The following is a 23,681-nucleotide window of genomic DNA, read 5'->3' on the forward strand; positions in this document are numbered from 1 at the left end:
ATTTATATGGATACACGGTAATAAAATGGGAACGGTTGGTGATATTAAAGTCCTGTTTGTGGCACATTAGTATATGTGAGGGGGAAAACTCCTCAAGATGGGTGGTGACCATGGTGGCCATTTAGAAGTCGGCCATCTTGGATACAACTTTTGTTTTTTCAATAGGAAGAGGGCCATGTGACACATCAAACTTATTGGTAATGTCACAAGAAAAACAATGGTGTGCTTGGTTTCAACGTAACTTTATTCTTTCATGAGTTATTTACAAGTTTCTCTTTGTTCACAGCCATTGACATGTCGAAGAGGTTAACACGTGAGGAGCGGATCGAAATTGTGTGGATGTCTGGTGAATGCAGTAACCGGGTCATTGCAGCAGATTTCAATGCAAGACACCCTACGAGACCTCCCATCTCCCATGCTACAGTTAGCAAACTGCTTGCTAAGTTGTTGTTATTTAAGTGTTGCTATCAGTGTGTGAAGAGTGGGAGAAGAGGGTTGCATTGACAATCCAACACAATGGGCAGCACATTGAACACATTTTATAAGTGGTCAGAAACTTGTAAATAACTCATGAAAGAATAAAGTTACGTTGAAACCAAGCACACCATTGTTTTTCTTGTGACATTACCAATAAGTTTGATGTGTCACATGGCCCTCTTCCTATTGAAAAAACAAAAGTTGTATCCAAGATGGCCGACTTCTAAATGGCCACCACGGTCACCACCCATCTTGAGGAGTTTGCCCCCTCACATATACTAATGTGCCACAAACAGGACTTTAATATCACCAAACATTCCCATTTTATTACGGTGTATCCATATAAATGGCCCACCCTGTACACTGAGGTTAATGAAGTTAACAGAGCATAAAAAAAAGTTATTTGAGTCCTTTCCTCTGCTGTTTTTAAAATCTAAGGCCACAAAGTACTCAACCAGCACTGATGGCCAGGAAGGTGCTGCAGCATCAGAGTCTGGCACAACTGTAAGCAGCCTGTAAGCAGTTTTTTTTTTTCTTCCCTAGCTCTAAATAGGGCTTTGGTGGTGGCCCACCCATATAGATCAACAAACATAGCAGGATTGAACAGAACTGTTAAGGGAATTGTTCACACTGTGGTTGTCTGTGCTGCACATCTGTCAATGCAAATCAGCTTTCTATAGACCTTGACATGGATAATCAAGTAAAAGTAAAACAAATATAACTTAACAATATTGTCCATATAAGCTTCAGTAAAAAATGATTTAAAAATGTTTTGATAACTACTCAAGATACTACAACAATTACTTCATGAAAATATCCCAAGAATTGTGACACACTGCAGGTCTCTGTCAGACAATTACATTAGAATATATCGTTTTTGATTCACAGGCTGGCAAGTTCAGAAGGTCACTAAAGTGTGTTTCCAATTATAATTGTCTTACTGTATGTGCGTGCTTTCTGTTGTCTGTGTTGGTACTTTGGAGCAGCAGAAACGAATCCAGGCTATCCACTAGTTTGACATTTGGGGGAAAGTTGGCTTTGCTTTCTAGCTGAGAGTTGCATAACTGTAAAGCCCCCATTTCGATTCCAGCTCATGACCTCTGTTGCTTGCCATGCTTCTGTCTAACTCCCCTTGTTTCCTCTGAATTTTCCATGGGAAATTGGACAAATGACAATAAATGATTGGATAAAAATACTGTGAATGCTTAATCAGCATTCACACTAATAACAAAGTCGGTATGATACGGGGCGCATCTGAATTCCAACTTCCAATTTTGTGTAATATATTGGGATATTTGTATATTAGAGCTCTTTGTATTATTAGAGCTATTTTGTAATATTTTGTAGTATATTGTAATATTTTATATTGGTACTTTAACTTGTTCGTAACTGTCTTGAGCAACTGTGACCACATAATTGTCTCTGGGATTAATAAAGTATATTGTGGATCTGAAAACAGGAAATTGGAATGTAATGGTTACCATAGTACAGTGTTTCCCGACCACTGTGCTGCGGCACATAGGTGTGCTGTGAGAAATGATCAGGTGTGCCGTGGAATATTATCTGGTTCCTGATTAGTAGTCTAAGGCTACGTTCACACTGCAGGTCTTAATGCTCAATTCAGATTTTTTTGATCAAATCTGATTTTTTTTGTCTGCTCGTTCACACTACAGATAAAATGCGACAGCAAACGCGCTCTAGTGTGAACCCTCAAAGCGGCCCGCATGCGCAAAAGAAGACGTCACACACAACGCGCTCTGTTTAGACCCAGACCAAACAGTATTGTTTGACTGATGGCCCTTAATATAAAGACTTGTTTCGGACTTTACGTTTCCAAATTTTGCTTTAAGTTATAAAGTTATTTTGTTATTTACATATGGCCTAATAATTATCCTTATTGCTGTTTTGAGAGGAGCGGTGCTTCAAAGGATTTCTGTCAGAGACTGCAGATTATACAGTACAAATAAAATGTTCACATTTCTCCAATGTTGTCTTCCCAACAGTTTCACTGGATGGCCAGGAAGCGTTCATGATGTCTTCTCCGGCGCTGATAATTGGCATCTGTCTTGTGTCAGTGACGCAAAAGACAGATATAATGCGACATGACTATTCAAACAGCAGTTGCTTTCTAAAACATCAGATATGTATCAATTCAGTACCACATACGAAAGTGACCCAGATCAGATTTGAAAATATCGGATTTGTGCTGTTCACACTGTCATACCATGATCGGATATGGGTCGCATAGGGTCAAAAAAGTCGTATTTGATGCGCTTTCGCCTGCAGTGTGAACGTAGCCTGAGCGACCGCATGAGTAACGGGCAGAACGATTTCATTCTCTTCCACTAGAGGGCAGTGCAACTACTTGCTCTAATGAAATGGGTTGCCAACTGCCAGTAAAACAGAAGAAGACGAAGAAGAAATTACATAATAGTCCTGCTGTGAGTGAAACAATGCACGGCGTAATAGCAATGGATAAATATCTAAAAAGAAAAAGTAGTCAATCTGACCTGGGTCCTGGAGAAAATCTGAGCAAAAACTGTGCCAATTCCGCTATGCCTGGTGCGCAGGGGAAAATTATCAATAGGTTTTTTGGGACAGTTTTGTTTGGCGGTGTGCCGTGTGATTTTTCTAATGTGAAATATGTGCCGTGGCTCCAAAAGGTTGGGAAACACTGCCATAGGACATGTCACAAAAACCCGCTATCTTAGTTGTTGTGGTCTTCTTCTTCTTTTGGCTGTTCCTGTAAAGGGTTAGTACAGTAGATCTTCTGCCTCCATCTGGGCCTTCACCAATCTGACATGGAGTTATTCTGATCCACACATTGATTTGGCAAAAACTTTACGGTGTGTGCCCTTCTCGACACAGCCTTCCCTGTTTATTTAGACTTGGGGCTTGCACAAGACATACACTGTTTTATAGCCTTTCATATGGCTGGGTTTTCTTTTAATGTTAGAGTTATACTAGAACATGAGCAAGAAGAACAAATCTATGAAAGGCAACAAATTTAATAAAACGCGTCATGCTGAATACTCAAATAAAAATAAAATGCTTGGCATATCAAAATGTATCATACGTGTGAAATTTGGATTGTGTATTACAGTCACGTTGCTTTGGTGAAAAGTGAAAATCTAAATTATTGCTTCTTAACCTCCTAAGACCCGAACGCTTTCATGGCATGCATTTTCAATTTCTCTTTGCTATTTGCCCTGATTGGGACCTGATGATTTTTTTTGTGTGTGTGTTGTTTTTTTTTAACTTGATTTTTGTTTCTGAGAAAAATGAGATTCCCATAAGAGGAAATTTGTTTTAAATTTCGATTAAACAGTGGCAGAATAATGTCTGCGTAAGTGGATATCAGGCCCTTGTAGAGCAAAATTTAGTATTTTGGTCTAGACAACCCAAAATGTGATGTCCACATATGTGGACGCCAGGTCCTAGGAGGTTAAATACAGAAATGTTCCTCCTTGCTACATAAAGCCACATTTGTACACACGTGGAATTAGTATGTTATTGGAACATTTGGAACTAGAGTCTAAATCAGCACCAGCCACCACAGCTGAGCTCTGCACAACATCTGTCAACATGGACTGCTGTTGACGAGTCAGGTCATACAGTAACTGGAGCTCTTTTTGGAGCTCAGGTGACCATTTATCTCCATGGACTCTTTACACTGTGGCAGTCCAACTTAACCCATGTTGGTCACATGGCTATTTTCATTGGCCATTAGGGCAGGTTGAGGTTGAGAGGGGCATCTGTTTCCTCCTGCTTGGTGGGTGTACGGTGGGGGTTGGGTGGGGCATCTCTGGTCTGTCTGTGGCTCACTGTCTTGTAATGGCTGGTAGACTGTACTGCCTGTACTCTAAGATCATACAGCTGTGCTTTACATCAATTATGAAGCACAATTTTAAATTGGCTGTGATGATGCATTTAAGAGATCATTATGTACCACAAACTGACTCTGTAAAGACTACTCCATAGTGTGGCAGGCGTAGCAGTGACAGATTCTGCTTCCTGTGGTGTTTTAAGGCCATATGTGAAACCTTCGACTGCTGGGATTCTAAGGAGCACCCTGCCTGTGTTTTCTCTCTGGTGACAGGTGGCACAGTGCCTCGAAACTCCCTCTATGGCTCTGCAGGATGGAGCCAGAACTGACCCAAGCTTGGATGCTGCTACTGACAGTCTACCGCAACGCAACGAAAGTTAGACCAATATATGTTTTTGTCAATACTGGCCTTTTAGGTAAAATCGAATATTGATCAATGGTCATCACACTCATCCAATTTGAAGATTTACTTGACAAGTCCAAAACCAGCCATAATTGATATACTCCCTTATGTCTTATTTTGGGAAAAAGCTAAAAATCCAGCACGATATGCAAATAAGCCCTCCCCAAAAAACAAAACAAAACTGAAATCTTTTAAAGGCTTGTCACATAAGAGGGCTCTAAGGAAAAAAAATGCATCTTTTCTAAATATTTTGTACTCATAGCTTGACAATATAATGACAATAACAACAAAGTAGTGAACTATGTATTTACTCCTTTAATGGAAAAAGAAGTGTGTTGTGTTGATTCTGATCATGTAGTAAATATGACGAACTTGACCCAAGATTCTTGAATAATTTCCCTAGACACCCACCTGGGGCTGCCACATTTAAAGAGCACAGCACTGGCTCCATCCTTTGAAGAGAAAATGAATACATAAGCCTTTTCTGTAAAGCTTTGATAGGGGAAATGCTTGACCTGTTTTAAATGTAATCTTCCATAACCTGGGACTTTTACAATAAACCCGTTTAGCTGTAAATGGGGAAAATGGCTCGAGTTTGGGGTTATAACACAGAAAATCAAAGAAATAACAGTACAAACAAAACTTTTTATTCTTCCTAAAATTACATATGACCATTTTGCAGACAAAATGGTGTCTAAACTGGAATTATCCAGACGTATTCAAAACATTTGCATCTTCAAAAATAGCCCTTTTTTTTCCCCTATTCAACCACTGCTAAATGTTAATGTAGTGTTTAGCTCGAGGAACTAAAATGAGTCCACAGTGTTCAGTTTAGGGAAAGGAGGGCAGCATTGTGAAACCTTATCTTTTTGTTTCCATCCTTTTCTCATCCTACATTCCTAACAGACAAAAAAAATCCTGTTGAGAAAACATGTTTGGAAGCATGATGTTCAAACTGTGACAAGGCCATGCAGATGAGCCCCAGCTGCACGGACGGAGACAACCCTGTGAAAGAGCTTGACACTGGCAGCTCTGTCACCTCCAGACAGTAGAGCAAGGGTCAATATTCGTCCTCTGATAATATGATAACAAACGCTGAAAGCAATAATCACCTGGTTTTTCACCAGATTTGGGCCTCTGCAAACATTTTTCGTAAACAGCAAAGCTGAAGTAGCCAAAATGTCCTCAGTCGTACTGTGTGAAAGATTAATGTTCAGCATTTTGCATACGCTGCCATTTGCTCTGAACAACTGGGAACATCCAAAGTGTTCACTCTGCAGCTTGCAGTAAGTTATTCTCAATACAGAATCTTTGCTCTGGGTTACTTTGACAATATGCATAAACATGTATTAAATCCAATATTAGGTAAGCAATATAAAAAAATGTGCTTTATGTAACCCAACTTCAAATCTAGAACCAGCACGTAATCCTCAACTTTACCTCTGATGTAATGGGGCTTTCTTCCTGATCACTGCTATTAACCACTGAAGATATTAGGAATTGTTAAACTCATAGAAAATGCATTGCGATAATACATTTTTTCTTGGGCTGGTACCAAGTTTCCATCCAAATCTAGAGTAAATTTTAATGATCTAATAGCTTGTGACCTTTTTCTTATGGCTTTATGAGTCTCTCACATCATTGTGTAGGAATTTGATCCCACTTTTCATCACGTTTCTCAATTTTTTATTTATTTTTTTAGGTTTGCAGACATTGGTTGCACAGCCCTCTTAAGGTCCAGTCACAGCTATTCTGTTGTAGATTTGCTGGAGTGCTTGGGGTCATTGTTATATTGCGTGACCCAATTTGGGCCAAGCTTTAGCTGTCAGACAGACGGCCTCATATTTGACTCTTCGTGGTCATGGACTCTTCATGGAGTTCATGGTCAGTTCAATCAATGAAAGTCACTCATGTTCTGTTGCTGGAAAATAAAGCCAAATTCATTACCCCTCCATCAACTTGCTTGGCAGTTAGTGTGATGAATTTGTGCTGATTTGCTGTGTTTTGTTTTCACTCTGCAAGCCTCTCCTTGGTCTCTTCTGCCCAAAGGACAGGGTGTCTTGTGGTTTGTTCAGTTGTAGCTTTCCAAACCTAAGTTGTGCTGTTCTTTTTTTTTCTTCAGAAAGAGAAAGCCTTTTTCCTGGCAACCCTTCCAAACCCTTCCTACAGTCTGTTTCTAATAGTACTCTCATGGACTTTAACATTTAGCTTACTAACTGAGGCCTTTAGAGTTGCAGTTGCAGCTCTTGGATTTTGTTTGTGCAGTTTCTCTGAGCATTGCACAATGTGTCCTCTGTGAATTTGCTGGGACGTTTAGTCGAGGAAAGATTGTACCATATATAAGGTTACGGTGTCTTCATTTTCTTCTGTCGGAGACCATGTTGGATTGGGAAACCGTTGCATCATATCAGACAATTACAGAAATTAATTACAGAAAAATTACAATTTAATTTTTTGTTTTTAAAAGACATGAAATAAATGAAACACACACGCTGCACACAGGCCTACTTGCTGCTCTCAGGCATAGATGATTTATTTCATAAGTTTCATTGACAAAGAAACAAATAACAGTTATGCTCACAGAAGGGGACCCTGTACCTATTTCCAGAATTTATAAGCACTTACTCAGATGACAGTTTAGCTGACCTTGGAAAAGGTCAGCTAAAGTCCTTTTATCCTTTTAATCCTTACGGTGAACAGTAGACTCTTGAAAAATAGTCCACTGAATAAAGCATGAAGTTCATTTCATAAATTTCACTTTTGATCATTCAGAAAAGATGATTATTCAGGTTATGTTCACTGGCTGCTGAGTTTCCAATGAGCATGCGGTTTGTCAGATCCACTGATCGTTCATTGCATGGGGGATTGTTTTGGGGTTATTTTAGCAGTGTGTGAGCTTTATTTTATTTTTTAACTTTGCAGTGATTTAGTCACTGACAAAACAACGTGTGTAATTAAGATTATTATTATTTATTTATTTTTGTTTATTTATTTTCAGAAAAAACCTTACATTGGTTACTTTTAATTAATTTTTTCTTACATTTTTTTTGGTCCATCCAAATTGAAAACAGTAAAAAGATCTGTGCTCTTGTATGTTAGGGTGAGATAATTGGGTTTCAGATAGTTGATTGGTAAGAATAAGATTGTCTGCTGGTAGCGTTTGCCAGAAATGTCTGTATGCGACACATCATCACATCATTTTCGAATCTGGAGCCCAGTTGTCACAAGGTTTCTCTGTGGCCTGGAGCAGGATGGACACCCTGGGCTCTCTTCCAATCCTCTCGGCTTCTCCTTTTTACGCCTGACCAGATGAGCAGCTCACTGCCTGTCTGCATCCTACCGGCTGGTACTCCCTCAATGCTCCTCCTATCTGTGAGCTTTCAGCCTGCTGGAAAAAAAGAGGGAGGGAGGGAAAAAAATCAGTTCATTGGCAGAGGGGAAATGGCGGGGGGGACCCATGGCATAAAAGAGTGATGTCACAGTTGCCCGGACCTATTTCAGCCTGACCCCTGGCAGGAGCACTGTGGACATTCTCCAGAGCCGCTCTTAAAACCTGGATCTGTGTGCGCTTTTCCCCTTGTATCTTTCCCATGTTTTCTCAAAATGCAGCATCAGTATATCTCTGTACCTGCGTTGGAAAAATGAGATCTGAATGGTGAACTTGTATTTTAAAAATTCTGAAGTAAGCCCCCCTTCACCTCCCCTCCTAGTTCAATTAGGCAGGAGAGAGTACTCCCCCTTTCTTTTTTACCTCTCACCGCTTTGCCAGCTGTGCAGCAGAAACCGCTGCCAAAAGAAACACAAGCTTACGTCAACATCAATATAAGGAGCCACTGCTTCACACGAACCCAAAACAGAGAAACCAGGACGTGGGAGGGGGGTGTATCAAAGAGGTGGAGAGGGACAGAGAGAGAGCGTGTCCCCTCCTTCTCATTCATAGACATAATATACTCAGCTACCTGTTTGTCAGCCCAGTGCACGTAGAGCGGAGACTCGATTACCTTTCTCTCTGCCTTCAGCGTAACTCTCATTCATCCTTTCTCTCTCTCTCTCCTCGTCTTCGTGTCTCTCTGCTCTCCCTGTTTCCAGTCATTCAGAATCGGAGGACAACACCACCTGCGACCAGGTAAAAGAAAAAAAAGAAAGAAAGGGGGGGGGGGGGTCCATTGATATCCTTTTTGTCATCTGCAGTGATCTTGATGTATGAGGCGTGTGACGTGATGTGGGAACTGTGGAGGGAGGGAGGGGGGGATTCTTCATTCATGTCTTTGTTATTGCAAAAGGCTGCTACATGAGTGAGGCAGCGAGAGGTGGAAAAGCACGAGAATCATTTGCGTCAGTGTGCTTGAATACATTTGAAGTCAGCTTAATGTTTTTTGGATTATTTTTTGCCCATTTGAACACATGCAGGCAGCTTGTGTAGAGAGAGTGAGTGTGTCTGTGTGTGAATGAAGGAGAGAGTGCATGTAGCGAGTGGTCCGTGGGCTGTGTAGGTATTAAAGCTAGGAGTGAATGAGCTGCCTGTGTTGTGCATCCAGCCGCCTATGCTTGGCATGTCCTCCATGTGGACCTGTGGGAACATTCCCGAAGTGCACGCACACACACACACACACACACACACACACACACACGCACAGGGAGAAAGGGAACACTGTGTATCCACTAAGGGCTCTCCCCAGTCCCTCCAGAGAGCACCGTTATCAGGCTGCTGATGAAGCTGCACTGTTGGGCACGACAGCGTTGCTAGTGCTCAGCTGACAACATAGTGGATAACACAACAACAGATGAATGCTTTTAGGGTCACACAAGTCCGAAGGGGTTCACATTTTTATTGACTTTCATTAAGGAAGTGTTTAAAAATTGTTCTCCTCTCTACAGTACGATGCTTTGAATGTCCCTGTTTGCATTTTTGAAGACAATAATATTTAAAGACGAATTGTCTGCAGTAATGCAGCACTGGTAGTCAGAATGTAGGTTTTTTTAGTTTAGAGAAAACGCACCAATATTTATTTATTTATTTAGTGGTGAAATTGTCAACTGGTCTGTGGTTCTTTCGCATCCCAGTGTCTGGATTTGGCTTTGATTCTTCCTGAAAGAATGGAATATCGGTGTAGTACCAATTGAAAACTCCCAAACTATTGATTTTTTTCTTTCTTTTCTTGGTGTGCTCCTCTCAAAAAACAGTAGCTTCTGGGAGGGAGGCACCTCGCCTGCCGCCTTCTCGCGCTCTCTCACACACACTCTCTCTCTGTAGTCAGTGAGGATACTGGAAGATAAATTTAGCCCTCCAGCTCTCCTTCCATCTGCTACCACATGGTTTAGGGCCGTTACCATAGGAACCACCGCTGGGTGCCCATTAGTGCGAGAACGGGAAATTGACAATATTTTTTTTTAAAGCCATTTATACAATATTCTCTTTCTTTGTGTGGGTGAATGGACATGTCATTTAAATAGTTTCGTTTTTTTCCCCTTTATTTTCTCTAATTTGGCTTGTTACGTTTCAGTATCTCGTGATTTTCGAGCAGTTTCTGCAGACTGTAACTGTTACTGTATGCACACTCAGCACTGCAACCATTTGATAAACTTGAGGAAAATTTCATATTGTGCCAGTGTAGGTTTGTTAGGTGTGCAATGAAATAGCTTGTATTATATATCGCTGATATCACTGCCTTCTGAGAAAAGCTTTTTTCTTGTTTTTCTTTTTTTTGTCACTAAGCGTGGACTCAACAGCTTGAACGCATAACAGTGGAACAAAGCCATGGATTGTGTAAGATTTGAAAAGACCTACCATCTTCTTAGAAAGCATATCAGGCGTAACTTTAAATGGTACACCACCCATTCTTATAACACCGTTGGACCTCACAGGGAGAGTATAACAGAAAGTATTAAAATAAATATAGCATAAATGTTCTTGCTTGGCAAAAACCTGGTAGCTACATTACCTCCTGCACATTACCCATGTTTCCTGTTAGCAGAAGCTACTGGAACTTTGAGTATCAGAGGTTTGGTAAGTTTATTTCCCCAAGAAGAGTTTACTCAAGAATGCACTTTGGTTAACTGACACCCAATTTTTGATACAAATGTTGACATTCTTGTGTGTTGGTTCTGTGTTTCTGTTTTATGATTATCTAAACTAGATGCTAATTAGCCATGTGCTCATGGACTTGCATGCTAGTTAGCCTGATTTGAGAGAACAGTGGTTAAATCGTATTTGATTATTAGTTTTAAAAATGTCATTCTGTTACCACATAACTCCTACCACCCCCCCTTTAAAGGCCTAAGCATTGAGGAGTTTTCTGTTTTTAATATTATTTAGACACAAGCTACAGTCCTTAATGCCAATTATGATATATGCAGTGGTTGGAGACAGCAGAATGACTAAAATTATTACTACCGTGTGCAATTAATTTCCAGTCTTGTTGCACGTGAAAGACCAGGACCAGATACACGCCCACCTACAGTCAGTTGTTGTTTTCCAAAGGAAGTTTGGTGCCATAAAATGGCAGTAAGATGGAGCCTGTCGTCAAAGGAGCTTGCAAAGAAAAGCGTCTGGACTTCTTTAAGTTACTTGAAGACGTTTCACCTCTCATCCGAGAAGCTTCTTCAGTTCTAAGGTCAAATGGTGGGGAGTCCCAGATTTAAACCTAGTGGGAGTTTCCCCCCCACAGAGGGACAAAAGGACCCCCTGATGATCCTCTAATCGCCTGAGCCAAGGTGTGAAACTGGGTGTGGGTCCCAATCAGCCGGAGTTTCGGGTGAGCTCAATGTGAAACCTGGCCCCACCTTATCATGCGAATTCCTGAGGTCACATGGGAGTGGGCCATCATTTGACCTTAGAACTGAAGAAGCTTCTCAGATGAGAGGTGAAACGTCTTCAAGTAACTTAAAGAAGTCCAGACGCTTTTCTTTGCAAGCTCCTTTGACTACGATGACCTGGATGACTGAGAACCTTCACAGACAGATGGAGCCTGTCTGCTCTCAGTCTGAGTGGGGGCAAGTTGGCATTCAGAGTGCAGCCAGAAATTCGGAAATTCTTTCACAAATAGGACTGCGATTTACCTGCAAAATCATATGGGCGCTCAGCAGTCCTACTTCTATATAGGAATGTAATCAGAATATGACCAGTTGTCAACCAGTTGAGTGAAGATTCCTGTTACAAAGAGACACGTCACAGATGACTGATTGCAACTTGTTGACAATCTATCTGCATTTAGAAATTAGATGACAATTATTTGCAAACCTTTCCAATTGGAAAGGGGCCATGGTTCTTTAAAGAGAGATTGCCTCCCATCAGGCACTGCAAGCAATTGCCTTGTTTCAAAGTGGTCTCCCAGAAGCTGAGGGTGTTGCACGCCCAAATTCAGGAACCAGTTAGTAACTGTAACTACTTGCAATTAGTTGCCAAATAAAAATAAAAAAAATCTCACTGCATTCATCAGACAAGCACCATTTGTTGTGAAATGGAAGGAGGTTGCCTTCTATTTTTAGTTTAGTGTGACTGGGCTGTTACCTAGCCCATGTAATTAATTTTTCAGATATTAAAAAGACCTGAAAAAGTTACTAAAATACAAGAACTTTTGAAAATAATAAAAACAAACAACAACCAGATAAATGTTTGGGCTTAACATTGTTCTGTATTTTCACTAATGGAGGATAATAAAGGATAATGCTCCTTTAACCCCAAGCAATTCTAGGTCTAACAGCCCTTCAAGTAAAAATCCAGCTTTGCTTGCACTGAGCCTTGTGAAAGTTCATGCAGAGAGTAGATATGTGAGGTGAGGGGTGCAAGGAGAAATGTTTGGCTCGTTTGTGCATTGGCTGCACCCATGTTATGTGAGGTGTAAATGAACAGTTCATAGTTAACTTTGGAGCAAGTGAAAATGAGCCAATTTTTTTTATTTTATTTTTTTATTATTTGACTAGTTGTTAGTAGCAGTCATTGTCACCTTCATGCAGAGAATGCACATGCCCCGAACAACTCTCAGACAGACGTGTTAATTCGAGTTTTACAAACAAGAGTCTGCCTTCCCACTACAAGCTATAAGCCCCGGTAGAGGCTACCTGATTGGCCTACATTTAACACTTACTAGGCTTATGGCAAGAGAGCTATGATCTCAATGGTCCTCTGCAAACTGCACAGATTCTATAACTCTCCTATACTATGCTTGTTTTGCTGGTAGTATAAAGTGATTGTTTTTATTCATCCAGTATTGGCACGTATACTCTTCTCACAAGTTAAATCAAAGATGGTTGTCAACCTGTTATCAGTAATTTGGATAGTATCCAGCAGCTTTGCCGTCTTCCACCAGAATGTGGGTGTAGAAACCAGCTGGTCAGTGCGTGGGATGCCTTGTTTACTGTTTCAGCATGCTGGCATAAAGTAACACTGGGAATTTTCTTCAGTATCTCCACTGAGTCACCTTTTGTATGCACTCACAGCTCGCAGCCATCCGTCGCCTCCGTTTGGCTTGGCCCTTTTTAAAATATCTAAAATCATCAGTTAATCCGATGAAACAGGTAGAGTCCTTCACATGTCCTGCAATGTGGCAGCACTGTATGTTAGCACAGTCTGATGATCATCGTTTTGCATTTGATAGTAGACGAGACAACGTAACCTTCAAAAGCTGCAATTTCATTAACACCAAAGACGAAAAAGGTGCTTGTAAGACAGCAGTACGCGTGTGAAAGAGTACAAGTGATCACTAAGTCAATTTCATAATCAAACCATTAGGACATTATAGTTCTACAATCAAATGGATCAAGTGGCAGATTCTCTGGTTTTTTGTTGTTGGTCATTTTCTGTCTTGCAGCAGAAAGATCAGACCAGCTTTATGGGAGTGGGCAGTATGTGTAATGTGTTGTCTGACATAATGATATTCTGCAATCGTTAAGAAATAGGCAATCACTAAAGACCAAATCAAATGATGTTATTTGAATGTTCAAGTCACAGTTGGGTGCGCATACTGCTTCTCTCAGGGAATATTAGCAGAATCATCACTTTTACTGCATGCTGATATATTTTACAACAAAACATTACATAAACCATTCTAATTTAAAACAGGCAGCAGCCGCGGGAAAGCGAAAGATGAATGTTATGACACATAGAGTGATTATGCAACACAAAACATAAATATTCCTATCTGGCAAACAGAGAGGCCAGAGGGTTATCTGTTTCTCAGTGTTGAACTGTATGCACTATCCTATATAACGACTTGTTTGTTTTTGCAGATCTACATGTTGAGAAGACAAAGGAATTGTGCATTGAACTGAACCAGCTGAGCAACAGAGTCTGTGTGATTCATGATGGAATGCTTAATGCTTGGATGGCAGAGGACTTCCTCTACAGCACATGGCATATCACAACTGCATTCGTTGATGCTACTGTTTTACATTTGATGGCATCGTTCCTTTGTCAAGCAATAACAATTTGAGTAAAACAAGCAAAAAATTATGAAGTGAAGTCAAGTAAGGTGGATATTTTGATCAGATTTGCTCACATTAAATCTCTTACCCAGTTAATGCTTTGGCTTTAACTCTGTAGCCTGGCTCAGGCAGACGCATCCTACGTGTCTACCTGAGGCTGTCCTTCCATTTTATGGAGGCCTTGCATAGTCGCCTGACCACTGGGGAGCAGTCCGGAGGTCAAGAACATTCTCAGAAGGAGTCTCCACAGCGAGGCCCTCAGCCCAAGTCTCCCCCCCAGCCCTGTCAACAACAGCAAACCGGCTCCCCAAAGCCCCATGGCACATTACAGCAGCCCAAACAATCCAGAAGGCAGAATCCAGAACGCAAACGTCTCAGACACCAGCGGCAGAGCATTGACTCAGATACAGCACCGGCGAATAAACAGGAGGCATCGACAGCAACGAAACCAACCACAGGTTTGAGTTTGACTCCAGAAATCCCACCTTCCTCAGCAGGCGACCCTACCCAGTCTAAACCAGAAACCCAGGAAGGGACCCCAAAGCAGAAACGTGAGCGTAAGCCTCAGAGACCAGGGAAATATGTTTGCACTTACTGTGGCCGTGCATGTGCCAAGCCTAGTGTTTTACAGAAACACATTCGCTCCCACACGGGTGAAAGGCCCTATCCCTGTGCCCCATGCGGGTTCTCTTTTAAGACCAAGAGTAACCTATACAAACACCGTAAATCTCATACCCACCGGGTGAAGGCAGGCCTGGCACTTGGGGAGTCGAAACCGGCAGCGGAGCAAGCCACAGAGTCGGACGAGGAAACGAGACAGCTATCATCAGCTTCTTCTGTTTCAGAAAGACAAGACAGTGGAGCCTCAATCAAGAGTGTTGAAACGGACATGGCCAAAGATTGCCCTGGAGGAAACAATTACTCCTATGCGGTGAAAAAAAGATTGGCCCTGCGCCTAAGCAGAGGAAAACACACTCCTCAAGACTCATCTGATGAAAAGGCGTCATCTTTAACTTTAGGTAGTAGAGGTAGTACAGAATCTGGCTATTTTTCTCGCTCTGAAAGTACAGAGCAGTCACAGGACAGCCCCCCCAACACAAGTGCCAAAAGCTATGCTGAGATCATCCTTGGTAAATATGGACGCTTTGGACACCTACAGAGGATGTCTCGTCATCAAAACCAGCATCCCCCTGGTGAGGAGGACAAAAGCATCTCATTCACAGTGCCCAAGAAACAGGTCATCGACCATATAACCAAACTTATCACCATCAACGAGGCAGTGGTGGATACCAGTAAAATTGACAGTGTAAAACCAAGGAGATTCTCACTCTCCAGAAAGAACAGTTCTGAGTCTCAGAAGAGTTTAACTGTGAAAGAACCGCTCATGCATAGCCCCAAGGTTGGCGATGTGGGCTATAAAAGCAGCGGCTCTATCACCATGGGAGTTCCATGTGAAAAATTTCATCACCCACCCTCAAATATGGAGCAGCCAGCTAGCCAAACGTCCACCACCCCGCTGGTGCGAAGTCATTCAATGCCACCTGAAGCCAGTTTATTTGAGACCACCAGTGGCGGCCAAAGCAAATGTCGCCTAAGTCAGTCCTTTGATGAACGACAGTCTTCACGTCGTTATGGGATGCTAAGACGACAGCCAGCAATTGAAATTCCACTTGGTACAGAACTTACAAAAGAGGAACACGAGGATTCTCTTTCATTTTACTCTGACAGCTTAACCATTGTGCCTGACTGTAAGCAAAGTCAACCACAGCCATATGAGTGTGAGGCCTGTGGCACAGGATGCAAAGATTGGGTAGGTTATAAAAAACACAAGCAGAGCCTGTGCCTATCACATCAACCCATCAATGAAGTGGTAATTAGTCAAATGGAGTGTTCACAACTAAAGAACAGTGCAGTCAGGGCAGGCGCTTCAGTAATGCGCAAGAGAAGGAAAGAGGAGAGTTTTGAATTTGATGACCCCTCTTCTCCTTCATTACCTTGTTCTTCCCTGTCTTCAGGCCAGTGCAAAGATGAAAGCAGTGCAGCTTATGAGGGCCAGAGGAAGCCTGCATTGCAAACTTGTTCAGTAATTCAGCATACTAGTTCCTTTGAAAAACAAGAATCCTTGAGTAATGAGAATCCAGGCGCAGAGGCAACAAAGCTCTCTCCACCTCATGAAGATCATCAGCTGTTGCCTCAAAAACAACCTCAACAACATTTACCAAAACTAGCAGCCCGAAAGCTGGTCCGCCAACACAATGTGCAGGTTCCAGAGATCCTGGTGACAAAGGATCCCAACATGAGTACAGACACTTCAGCCGAACCTACCACCACAGCAAAACAGCAAGAGAAACTAGATGAATTTCAGTGGCCGCAAAGAAGCCCCTCTCTGGCACAGCTCCCTATTGAAAAGCTTCCTCCAAAGAAGAAGCGGTTACGATTAGCTGAAGCTGCCCAGTCATCAGGAGAATCTAGTTTTGACTCTCTGTCCCTGCCCCGCAGCCCTAGTCAGGATAGTAGTGCATCATATGCATCCAGTCGCTCAACGTCCTTTGAAGAGTCAAACAGGCAGGACATGGACGTTGCAACATCAACGCCACTAAGGAGATCAAGAGCTCTTCATATGCTGACGGTGCCAGGGGTGCATCAGCACAGAGAGATGAGGCGCTCAGCATCTGAACAGGCCCCTCACGACCCACAACCGAGTGTCCTCATGGCTGAGACCCGCAGTAAGTCTTTTGACTACAGCTCTCTGTCCCCTGAGCGCTCTGCAGTTGGGTGGAGAGAAAGAAGAAAATGTCTATTAATGAGACACACTGCTATCAGTGATCCAGATGAGGAGGAGGAGGAGTGTACGATCCTGAGCCGTGGTCCTGAATATCTCAACCCAAGCAGATCTTCTCAAGCAAAAAGCCCAACTTCTGTACACTGCAGCAGGCCCTCTTCTTCTTCTCTATCAGGGGACACTGTTTTACATAATCCAGTGGAATTGCAGTGCAAAGATATCTTTTCTCAGTGGAAACTTACTCAAAATATTCAGTTGATTGGGAGCACAGAACTGTCCCTTCCTCATGACCCATCTACAACTGTAAAAGAGGAGACCTATACAGAGAAGGCCCTTGCTCCTGCACCACAGCAATATCATACGCACGGACCATCAGGGGCTGCCAGAGCCCGCTATCTCCCCATGTCTACAGGGCTGAAACTAGAGATTCCTCCACAAGACGATGACTACTCAGTAAGTCGCTCCCATGTTCGGCAGTCTGCCCCTAACATCAGTTCCAATCTAGAAATATTGAGGCCAGTCACAGATCCAGCAGTTGCAGTGCGCCTCCAAACAGACACACACACCCCTGCATGCGCCATATACACCACATTGTCTCAGTCCACCTCCCCTAGGCCCCAGGAGGCAGTTAGTGCTGTCCCACAAAGTGCAGGTGTTTCAACAGCTGAACAAAGACCCCACAGGGACATGAGTCCAGATCTTCAACCGTGGTCTGATGATAGCCTCAGGTTATCAGGCTCAGGGGGCAATAAACGGATGCTTTCCCCCTCAAACAGCATGGAGCTGCCTCCAGAGTCACAGCAGCAGCAGAAAAGAGTAAAAGAAGAAGAGGAGAGGGAGATGGGTTGTTCTGACAAAGCAACAGTTGAGACTTGCAAGCACAAGCTCAAACAGGAGTCATGTTTACCTGCTATTTGCTCTCCCGTCTCGCATGTTGGGCCTTCATTCCCCAGTCTGCTGTCCAGCACCTGTAACAGCTGGTGCTATTTAAACTACATTAAACCAAACCCTTCTGCTCTGGATGAACAGAAGCCCTCAGTGTATTCGTCGTGGTCTACTAGTGGCTATGACCCCAATCCGCCTGGCCTCTCCAGCAAGACAGTTCTCTCTCTGCTTCACTGCAAGCAGAGGCTCAGTCCATCCATATATACACTATCCCCCATGTCCGTGCAGGCAGCAGAGTTTGTGGAGCAAGAGGACGACAAAAGACCCTCCTCCACAGAGGTAATTACAACACTGACCACTGATTACACCTGTCGGTAGACCTAATCATTACTATTGCAACAGAACTTGGGAAAGAATCAAATAAAACTGATCAAAATGTAAGGACTGGTAGGTGATAAGAAGTAGAGCAGACACTGAGACACTCCATATAGGAGGCATAGAAAAGAGTGGGTTAGCTTTCCTTACCATTTTTGTTATAGAATACAAAACGGGAAATGTCATTTAACGGGGTCAAAATTTAAACTGTTGAAATGAAGCGTGTGTCTTAACACATGTAATAAAATACATCGTTCAATGAGAATTCCCAATTTTTGTCTCCCTGGGCATGCTGGAGCAGAGTTGGTGAATTTGCCCGTGTCTCTTTCGAGTGTAGGTCTGCAAAAAGCAGTCATGCTACAGAGACTACGAGGGAACAAAGAAAGGACATACATCAGTGGATGACAACAAGTCAAACAGAAAGGAGGAGATGGAGGAAGAGAAGGAGGATGAGGCAGAGGAGGAAAAGGTCCAGTCATGCTCCAGAAATGAAGTTTGGGTCTCTGAGAGAGGGTGAGTATAATCTCCTGATAATCGCAGCAGTATGTTAGCTAACCGTGTTGGGTTCTGGAATGTGATGTTATACATTACTCAGTACTTTTCTTAAAAGTAATGCACTACATTACATATTTACTTATCAAAGAAAGTAACTTGTAACTCGTAATGTGCACGTTGCATTACTCTGTATCATGACCTCCAATGTATTGTCTCATATTTACCAGTTAATACTATAAACCTCAGGCTACAGTCCTACATACTGACACAAAGGCTTGTCCTAGTGACAACACACGCCTGCGATTTTACGTATTTTATTTTATTTTTTTTAACAATACACAAAAGCTAAAAACGCAAAGCTGAATTATCACATTGATTCTACTTTACAAACATGCACAGATAGAAATGGAGGCTGCTACGCTGCAAGCCTGACTGCTCATTACTGCCTTTGTTACCTGTTAAAGTTCAGGGTCTGGCTGCTGGTCTAAGGTTGGCATGTACTCAGCTTTGAATAATTCTAGGTTCTTTGCAAGCTCTGTGTTAGCAGCATAATACAGTTTATTCACTTTACCAACGTACTCTTGTCCTTTTATGCAACAGAACTAACAGTAATGTCCATATCTCCACCACTGAAGTTATAGACAGCGTCACCATTTTCCTCTTCTCTGCACAAAAACAAAAATCAGCTGATTGTAGCGCTAGTGTGTGGGGGGGGAAAAGGCATGGTTCTTTGTTTGAGCCACATGTTGTGCAGATAACTCTTAAGGTTCTCTTTCATAGCATTCGTTTCGTGTCTCACTATGGGGGAACGCCTCCTGCGTGACCTCTTCAGAAGCTCAAATACCATTACGCCAGCCCTTACAGGCTGGCTAGATGACGCCCATGTCAGGAGGGGCTAGTGCCTCCCTATATAATAGGCTGACATAGCGTCAGATGTCATTTAAAAACCTCTTCGTGCTTCTCACAGAAGCCTGTAGACAACTGTGCTATTGGGTGCTAAAGCTAAACTGTCCACAGATTCGAGTGAACAACTCGGTCGCCAGGCGCTTTGTTCCCAGCTTTTCAGTTGTCCACTAGAATACAAGCAGTAGCAATACTGTTCTGTAGCTAGTGCTGGTGCAATACTTTCACCCAGGGAAGTAGCAATATTTTCCGAAAGTAGCAACACTTTGCTAACAAAGGTACCTCTAGCTTCACCATCAGGTAGCAATACCCTTCGACGCTAGCGGTTTTACACATTAGGTAGCAATACCTGTAGAAAAGTAGCAACACTTTTCACCCCACATTAGCAAAGAATAGCAATATTCTCCGCACTCAGTGTCAGTCTCGCTAACGTGCGCAACCCTCTAGCTAACCATGGCTACGACTGTCAACAAAGTTGCAAAACTCTGTCCTTGCGGCAAGAAGATTTCTGCCTGGGATACACACCCCGTGTGTGCGGCATGCCTGGGTTTATCTCACGCTCAGGCTGCCTTGACACCCGCACAAGACTGTATCCACTGCGCGGCTTTCCCACGCAAACTACTCCGCCGCAGGCTAGCTCGCCAGGCTAACCTGTCGGGTGGTGACCCTTTGCTGTGTGAGGCTGCTGCGGCGCAAGGAGAAACTGAGGTGCCCGATGATTTGGCCGCAACGCCAGGGGCGAGCTGGGCAGAGGCAGACCCTCAGCCCATCGCGACCGCTTTCCCGTCGCTGGAGGCACACGGAGATCGTGAGTTTTCCCCCGATGCTGGAGTACCCTGGGGAAGAGATGCCAATGAGGACGGAGATGAGTCGGCTGACTCGGAGCTCCTGCTGTCTGACGAGGAGGAGGAAGATTCCACCTCCTTGGCTAGCATCAGCTGGGCTACAAAGCCCTCGGCTACCTGCGGGGTTGAAACACCGACACCGCCGTCTCCCCTGGATCTCGACATGCAGGACATGTGCAAGCGCGCAGCTGCTAGGCTCAACATCCCGTGGCCCGCCATACAAACAGAGGTTGTAAAGTCTCGTTTTGACGGTAAGAAATTGCCGAAGGCGAAAAAGACGGGGAAGCATGTGTTGCTTGTTTTCTTGGAGCTACTCGATGAGATAGCGGTGACGTGGAAAGCAAAACCTTACAGCGAGAAACACCCCATCGTGGGGAGCTCCCTGCTGGATTGTGAGGGGATGGAGTCTATCGGCCTCTGCCAGATGCCACAAGTGGAGCCGTTGGTGGCGAGCCATCTTCACCCGAAGACGTCTCTGTCCTCATCGGCCCCATCTCTCCCCTCCAAAGCAGACCGCTTCCAGTCTAGCCTTACAGATAAGTGCTACAAGGCAGCGGCTCGGTCAGTAAGAGCCCACAACGCCTCCTCTATGCTAATGGCTTACCAAGCTGAGCTAGAAGAGGACATGACAACTAAACCAGATACCACAGTGTGGGAAGAAATCTGCATTATAACGGACCACGTCCTCCGCCTCCACAAGGTAGCCATACAGGCTAATGGGAGAGCCATGGGCCTCATGGTTCTTCAGGAGCGAGCACGCTGGCTCGGGCTCACCAACCTGACGACCAAGGAGAAAGAGGAACTCCTCGACACCCCTGTCGTGCCTCAAGGTCTCTTCGGTGCGGCTGTTACATCCATGCAGAAGAGATGTGAGGAGAAAAAGAGAGATGATGAGGCTCTGAAACTGCCTGCCGAGGAGGGCCCAGCACGCCACCCCAGCAGCACCGCGCCAGTCATTCACGCAGGCAGCGTCTCGCCCGGTCCCCGCTTTCAGGATTCCCAAAGTGCCTAAGACGCAGGCAGCCCCCCAGGCTGCCGGGGCCCATAAGAATCCATGGACTCGGAAACAGTCTCCCCAGGCCAGACCTCAAGCGGCCCCTCCTCCTCCCCCCGCTGCCGCGATCGTGAGAAGGAAGAAGCGGCCAGCCTGACAGCCTCTCCTCTAGGCGGGAGCGAACCCAGTTTCCCCCCTTCATGGGCCGCCTCTCAGCTCCGTTCCAGAGCAAGTTCAACAGGACATGTTCCACACAGAGTGCTTAACTCGGGCCAGCGTTCCTGTCACCGGACCCACCAGAGGGAAAGAGAGCCAAAGTTCGCAGTGTTGTTTCACAAGCACCTCTTTCGTGCATTCTGTATTAAAAAAGCCCCGACACGCGCATCCAGGCATTTTTCCGAGGGCGCTGTCGAGTGTTGCAAAACACATGAAAAAAATCAAACATGCTGAAAAACAGAGCAACGTCTGCCATAACGCAGCCCGTGGACACTTGCGTTTCCACGGCTGTGATGATGCAGATGAGCCCGTCACCTCGCTTGCCTGTGACAGATGTGACGGGACATCGAAATGGCGTATGTTTCGCACTGCGACCACAAGGGGGAGCCAAAACGCCATCTTTGGTGGAGTGGCCAGTGAGCCCTCTGTCTCTCCACATGAAGAGCTGGGCCACCTGCACCTAGTCAGCGTGGGTGCTGAGGACATTAGAAAAGGGCTACAGGCTGCAATTCAGTGTCGCTTCACCACATTTCAAAGAAATCGTTTACTCTCGTGCTCTGGGCGAGTCTGCCAGTTTTCTCCTGGAGGAAATTTCCACCTTGAGAGACAAATGAGCTATAAGAGTTGTCTCTCCCAAGGAAATGCACAGCGGATTTTATTCAAGGTATTTCCTTGTGCAAAGAAAGGGGGGAGGGGGATGAGAGCCATTCTGGATCCCCGTGCCCTGAACCGGCATTTAAGGACATACAAGTTCAGGATGTTGACGCACGCCTCACTGCTACGGTTTGTACGAGCGGGCGACTGATTCACATCAATCGACCTGAGGGATGCTTATTTCCACATCCCCATATATCCCCCACACCAAAAGTATCTGAGATTTGCTTTCCAGGGGATAGCATACAAGTTTGTAGTCCTGCCTTTTGGTCTCTCACTGAGCCCAAGGGTGTTTGTGAAATGCACCGAGGCAGCAGTGGCCCCTCTCAGGGGAAAGGGCATTCGGGTGGCCACATACATTGACGACTGGCTGGTGGCAGCCCCAACCCGCCAGGGAGCGACTTGTCACACAAATGCTCTCATACACCATCTGCAGAGTTTGGGTTTCCAGATAAACGTGGAAAAGAGCACATTGACGCCAACTCAATGCATTACTTTCATAGGGCTCAGCCTAGACTCCCTCCGGGTGAGGGCTTTTCTGTCCCCGGAGAGAACAGCGGCCATACGGTCATCTCTAGCACTGTTTCGCAGAGGCAACACAGTGACCCTCAAACAGTGCCAGAAGCTGCTCGGTCTGATGGCTTCTTCTCTAGTGGCGATAACACTGGGACGCCTTCAGCCAGGAAGGTAATTTCCACAGATGCCTCTCTTTCTGGCTGGAGGGCCACCCACGAAGGCAGAACAGTGAATGCGCTCCACCCACATAAACTGTCTGGAACTGCTGGCAGTTCACCTGTCGCTAAAACACTTTCTCCCTTGGCTGAGAGGTCATCATGTTTTAGTGAGGTCGGATAATTCCACTGTTGTGGCCTACATCAACAGACAGGGGGGTCTGGGGTCCCCCAAGTTACACACACTGGCACACAGACTGATAGTCTGGAGCAGTGTCTACCTGCTGTCACTGAGAGCAACTCACGTGCCAGGAATCTTGAACTTTGGAGCAGATCTTCTCTCCAGGGGCAACCCGCTGTATGGGGACTGGAAGCTTCACCCAAAGGTGGTGAAGCAGATCTGGCTGCGATTCGGTCAGGCGACCGTGAACGTTTATGCATCCAGGGAGAATGCTCAGTGTCCCCTGTTTTACTCGCTGCACGATCAGAGAGCTCCACTCGGGGTGGATGCTCTAGCTCACGAGTGGCCGAGAACCCTCCTCTATGCTTTTCCCCCAGTGAGGGAGAGAAGTCACTATATGATCCTGATAGCCCCGCACTGGCCAGGGAAGCACTGGCTGGCGGAGATTTTTCAGCAGCTGTGCGGCCCACCTTGGCCGTTGCCACTACGCAGAGACCTCCTGTCTCAGGCACAGGGGGAAATATTCCACCCCCACCCAGAGAGGCTAGCTC

General features: G+C 44.5%; 1 protein-coding gene across 11 annotated transcripts in view; it reads left to right on the plus strand.

The window, feature by feature from the left end:
- Window positions 1-23,681, plus strand: part of hivep3a (HIVEP zinc finger 3a) — a 55,295-nt gene that overhangs the window by 18,494 nt on the left and 13,120 nt on the right. For 4 of the 11 annotated variants that reach the window (XM_085149830.1, XM_085149832.1, XM_085149831.1 and 1 more), the window contains 3 exons: window positions 1-8,832; window positions 13,935-18,135; window positions 18,509-18,684. The exon at window positions 1-8,832 is cut by the window's left edge. In XM_085149830.1, the coding sequence (XP_085005956.1) occupies window positions 14,302-18,135; window positions 18,509-18,684 (4,010 nt within the window). In that variant the 5' untranslated portion in view covers window positions 1-8,832; window positions 13,935-14,301. Of the gene's footprint in view, window positions 18,136-18,508; window positions 18,685-23,681 lie in introns of all 11 variants that reach the window. The other 7 variants (XM_085149840.1, XM_085149839.1, XM_085149837.1 and 4 more) reach the window with 6 other exon arrangements.

This window comes from Neolamprologus multifasciatus, chromosome 22 (genome assembly GCF_963576455.1).
Source record: "Neolamprologus multifasciatus chromosome 22, fNeoMul1.2, whole genome shotgun sequence".
Lineage (NCBI taxonomy): Eukaryota > Metazoa > Chordata > Actinopteri > Cichliformes > Cichlidae > Neolamprologus > Neolamprologus multifasciatus.